Raw genomic sequence first — 5000 nt, 5'->3', positions numbered from 1 at the left:
TCTGTCGGTTTCTCTCTTACCTTTTTTAATTGTTTATCTACTTTCTATCTCCCTCTTTACTACTCCTCTCCCCTCTACTCTTTGCTGGCCACCACACTCCCGCTTTTCGTTTAACTCTTACTCTCACCCACTTTTTCCCCAACTTCAGTGAACACACAAATACACACACACACAAACACATATATACATACCCATATATATATAGATAGATATATAGATTTATATATATATATATATAGATTCATTATACATTTGTAACACTTTCCGTAGTCGATGTTGGGTCAAACTTGTCTGTCGGCAAAAGTGTCTGTGTGAAGCAGGTCTACAGAGATATTTCAGCGAAGTAAACGGAAAAATAAATCTTAAAGACAAAAAAATATATATATACACAACGCTATACAAGAACACACGAGCTCGGAAAACTGAGAGAAGACTTGACGTGACAAGCAGAAGTATAAGTTTCTTTCACTCGTCCTCAGCAATCAAGATTTTGACAATATGAGGTGAGCGACACTCTATTTTTCTCTCTCTATCTATCTCTCTCCTTCACTTTCTCTCTCTCTCTCTCTCTCTCTCTGCATATATATATATATGCTGTATGTATAAGTATATGTGTGGGTTTTGAGAAAATTTAAATATATTACAAAACTGCGAGAAGAGGGTGTGTCACTATTAATATTTTAACCTGTATAAGGCGGCGAGCTGGCAGAAGCATTAGCACGCCGGACGAAATATTTAGCAGTATTTCGTCTGTCTTTACGTTCTGAGTTCAAATTCAGCCGATGTCGACTTCGCTTTCATTTTTTCGGGGTCGATAAATTAAGTACCAGCTGTGTACTGGGGTCGATCTCATCGACTGGCCCTCTCCCCCCAAATTCCGGGCCTTGTGCCTAGCGTAGAAAAGAATATTTTAACATGCATATAAATGAATACATGGGTTTAAATATGTGTGTAAATTAGTGCGTGCGTCTGCATATGTGTGTGCGCGTGTGCATGTGTGTGTGTGTGTATAAATATATATGTAAGTATGTATGTATGTAGGCAGGTATTGATATATGTGTATATGTACACAGAGACATACACACACACACACACATATATATATTATATATATGTACTTACATACACACACTCAGGCGCGCACACACACGCACTTTTACTTGTTTCAATCATTAGACTGCGGCCATACTGGGACACCGACTTGAAACTTTCACCCAGTGGTACCCAAACATTTTATTTTTAAACTATGAACCCTTTCCTTTACTATTTTATTCTGATGCCCCCCCCCATAGTCTTTCAAACCTACTATTTTGCTTTTCACTCATTCACCTGTATAGGTTGAGCTATGTAAAATGTTCGAGAAAGAAACTAATAGATTCAATGCATACGTTTAAATCAAAACTTTTCTTAGACCCTTAAAATATCAATATTGAACCTTCATTCACTATTTTGCTTGCCTTGTAATATATTGTATAACGGCGAGATGGTTTGCTGGCGAGTTGAATCTGCCCCTATATGATGTATATATTAGTAATATGCCAATGTCTCGGCAAAAAAAAATAAATAAATAAAATCAGCATCGGTTAAGTATTGGCAAAAATTTTATATCATGGTTTTGGTATGTGTACACAGCGGTTTTCTTGGGTGGAGAATTTTTTCTTGCGAATTAAATGACAGGAGGACCCTGTGAGGTTTTAAAAAGAAGTTTTTTTCCATGGGTATATTCCATTGAAATTTTTTAGCTCCTTTTTCAATTGATAATTATTTTACTCTTTTACTCTTTTACTCTTTTACTCTTTTACTTGTTTCAGCCATATTTAATAAATATTTATATTAAATTCTTATATAATTTTTGGTAGAAGAAACTATTCAAATTTTATGAGTTAGACCCGTCAACATTTGTCTGGGTAATGTACTCAGTTACATTGATCTTGACTTAAACTGATAGATAGACAGACAGATAGATAGATAGATAGATAGCTAGATAGATAGATAGATAGACATTCATACATATATATAGACATATGCATATATAATATGTGCATCCGCGCTTTTTTGTGTATGTGTGTTTGTGTGAATGTGTGTGTGTGTGTGTGTGTGTGTGTGTGCATGCGTGCGCTAGTGAGTGCGTGTGAGTTTAGCTCCACAGGTCATTGGTTGCAGTGAATCCTGCCTTTACTGGGAGCTGATAAGTGATATTTTTAGACATTATCATAGCTAAATTTCACTTCCTTATCACCTTGTTCCATGTTCGCTTCCACTCTTTGATATTTCGGGTAAGTGTCTTCTGCTACAGCTTCAGATCGATCTATATTCCTTAAGCGAAAATTTGCCGGTGATATGTATACATAAACATGTTTATATATATATGTATTCATATTCGTGTGTATGCCTGTGTATGTTTGTATATATTTATGTAAATGTATACATACTTACTATATACATATATATATATATATATATATATAGATATATATATATATATATATACATATATATATATATATATATTATATATATATATATATATATATGTGTGTGGTGTGGTGTGTGTTGTGTGTGTGTGTTGTTGTGGTGTGTGTGTGTGTAAAAAAATATACAAACTGGGACAAGAACGCAAAACATTTAGAAGACGATACAAACAAAACACGGACGGGACATTCGAAGCCTTCAATCTTCAGTCAATTCGGCAAAAGTAACCGATGGAATAAGTACTAGGCTTACTGGTGTCGATTTGCTCGACTAAAAGCGGTGCTCCAGCATGACCACATTCAAATGACTGAAAGATGTAAAAGAATAAAAGAATAAAAGACTAATAAACAATTCAGTTATCAAATCAACAGCAAATACTAATTAATATCTGATAAAAATTTCAGTTACTCTTACACATCCGAAATCCAATGTTCCTTCTAAGGCTTCGGCCCGCGACGCAGTCGATTGAAAATCACCGCCCGGTTTAATTTGAGTCCACTCCACGAAGATAATTGAATTTTAAAATTTAACGGGTGTACATTATTTATAATCGTTGTTAAAATATTCAAGAGAATGTGTAATATACTTAACAGTTGTAATATATTGTATAACGGCGAGATGGTTTGCTGGCGAGTTGAATCTGCCCCTATATGATGTATATATTAGTATATGCCAAGTCTCGGCAAAAAAAATAAAAAATACATAAAATCAGCATCGGTTAAGTATTGGCAAAAATTTTATATCATGGTTTTGTATGTGTACACAGCGGTTTTCTTGGGTGGAGAATTTTTTCTTGCGAATTAAATGACAGGAGGACCCTGTGAGTTTTAAAAAGAAGTTTTTTTTCATGGGTATATTCCATTGAAATTTTTTAGCTCCTTTTTCAATTGATAATTATTTTACTCTTTTACTCTTTTACTCTTTTACTCTTTTACTTGTTTCAGCCATATTTAATAAATATTTATATTAAATTCTTATATAATTTTTGGTAGAAGAAACTATTCAAATTTTATGAGTTAGACCCGTCAACATTTGTCTGGGTAATGTACTCAGTTACATTGATCTTGACTTAAACTGGTTTTATAATCTATATAATAAAATAGAGTTGTGTGTGTGTGGTGTGTGTGTGCGTGTGCGTGTGTGTGTGTCTGTCTGTCTGTCTGTCTGTGTATTCAGTTTATTTTTTCTTTAAAATTAATGATATTGTTTTATATATATATGATTCACTTCTTTCAAAAAGTTTTTCAATACCAACTTTCGGTATGGACGTAGCAAGGGAGAATTGTTCGTTTTCGTTTTTAAACCCTCTCACTTTCACTTTGAATTTTTCATTTCAATTTTAATTCACTATTTGCAAACAACTACGATAACTTACTGAACTTAAATAAAATACTGGAATCTATTTCACTAATTAAGCACTTCAGGGTTTTTGCCACGGCATGGCAAAGTCTGCAGTCCGTTGAGAAAAAAAATAAAAGTATCTGTTCTCAATAATCGTTTCTATTAGAGACTCAGGGTTTGAAATTTGTTGGGGTGAGGAACTAATCTAGTACGTCCACTATAATGCCTGCTGACAGTCTCTCATACTAACGGGTGGGGGGCTAGTCGATTATATCGAACGCAGTGCTGAACTGGTACTTATTTTATCAACCCCGAGAAGATTAAAAAGGCAAAGTTGACTTCGGCGGAATTTGAACTCCGTAAAAAAATGTCGCTAATCTGTAAAAAAATGTAAATCCGTGAAAAAATGTCGTTAAACAGTTTGATCAGCGCGCAAGCAATACTGTCTGCTCGCAGTTTTCCGAGAGTAAATAAAAGGCACGAAGAAATAACAAATTTGTAACCTAAATAACCTCATCTATGTAAAATATATCTAAAAGTTTACATGTCATTGAGATAAATATCTAATGTAAGTAAACACAAAGACAGTTTCTCGTATATCAAAGAAATGCCGTGCTAGTTTACAGTTCATAGCGATTATGTTCCAACTGTCCTAACCTGGTATGTAACACACACACAAGTACGTTGTAAGCCCACAAGTAGGAGACAGATGTCCATTATAAGCTCTATAGGGAATTATGGAGTTTATGGGATTCGAAATTTTCTTAGAAATAATGGGTCTTTTCAATTTGATGGCCAGAATTTCTAATTACAACTTTTTAAAACTAAACACTTTGAAACTTCGGATACTGGTAGAATGTATCGCATAAAACACGGTTTACTCTAAAAGTTTTTGACAAAAGTTTGTATATTAGAAGTTATTTCGTGTTAAATTTGTTGTATTTGGGTAATTTTAACCAATCAATGATGTATATTCAGCCGGAGATAATTACTGCTGCTGTTTGCGAACAACTTCCGAGTTCACCCTCCAAAGAAAACCCCTCTTTAATAACAAGAGATATTTTTATAGCAGCATAGGTTTGCTGTATCAGGGTTGATTTGAGGCTAAATAAACAACAAAATTATTCCTGAGACAGACCAACGATGGAGCCTGTATGTAGTTGCATGACCTGTTAGAAAAAGTAGCC

The 5000-nt window shown here is 34.2% G+C and overlaps 1 protein-coding gene across 1 annotated transcript in view; it reads left to right on the top strand.

The window, feature by feature from the left end:
• The first annotated feature begins 241 nt into the window (after positions 1-241).
• LOC115211974 (protein-glutamine gamma-glutamyltransferase K) overlaps positions 242-5000 on the top strand; it is a 114711-nt gene continuing 109952 nt past the window's right edge. Inside the window, exon 1 of the mRNA XM_036503138.1 lies at positions 242-503. Within this exon, the coding sequence (XP_036359031.1) occupies positions 499-503 (5 nt within the window). The 5' untranslated portion in view covers positions 242-498. The remainder of the gene's footprint in view (positions 504-5000) is intronic.

This window comes from Octopus sinensis, linkage group LG5 (assembly GCF_006345805.1).
Source record: "Octopus sinensis linkage group LG5, ASM634580v1, whole genome shotgun sequence".
NCBI classification, from domain to species: Eukaryota; Metazoa; Mollusca; class Cephalopoda; order Octopoda; family Octopodidae; genus Octopus; species Octopus sinensis.
Note: the sequence above shows the minus strand (reverse complement) of the source record. Positions and strands in the feature narration are given on the sequence as shown.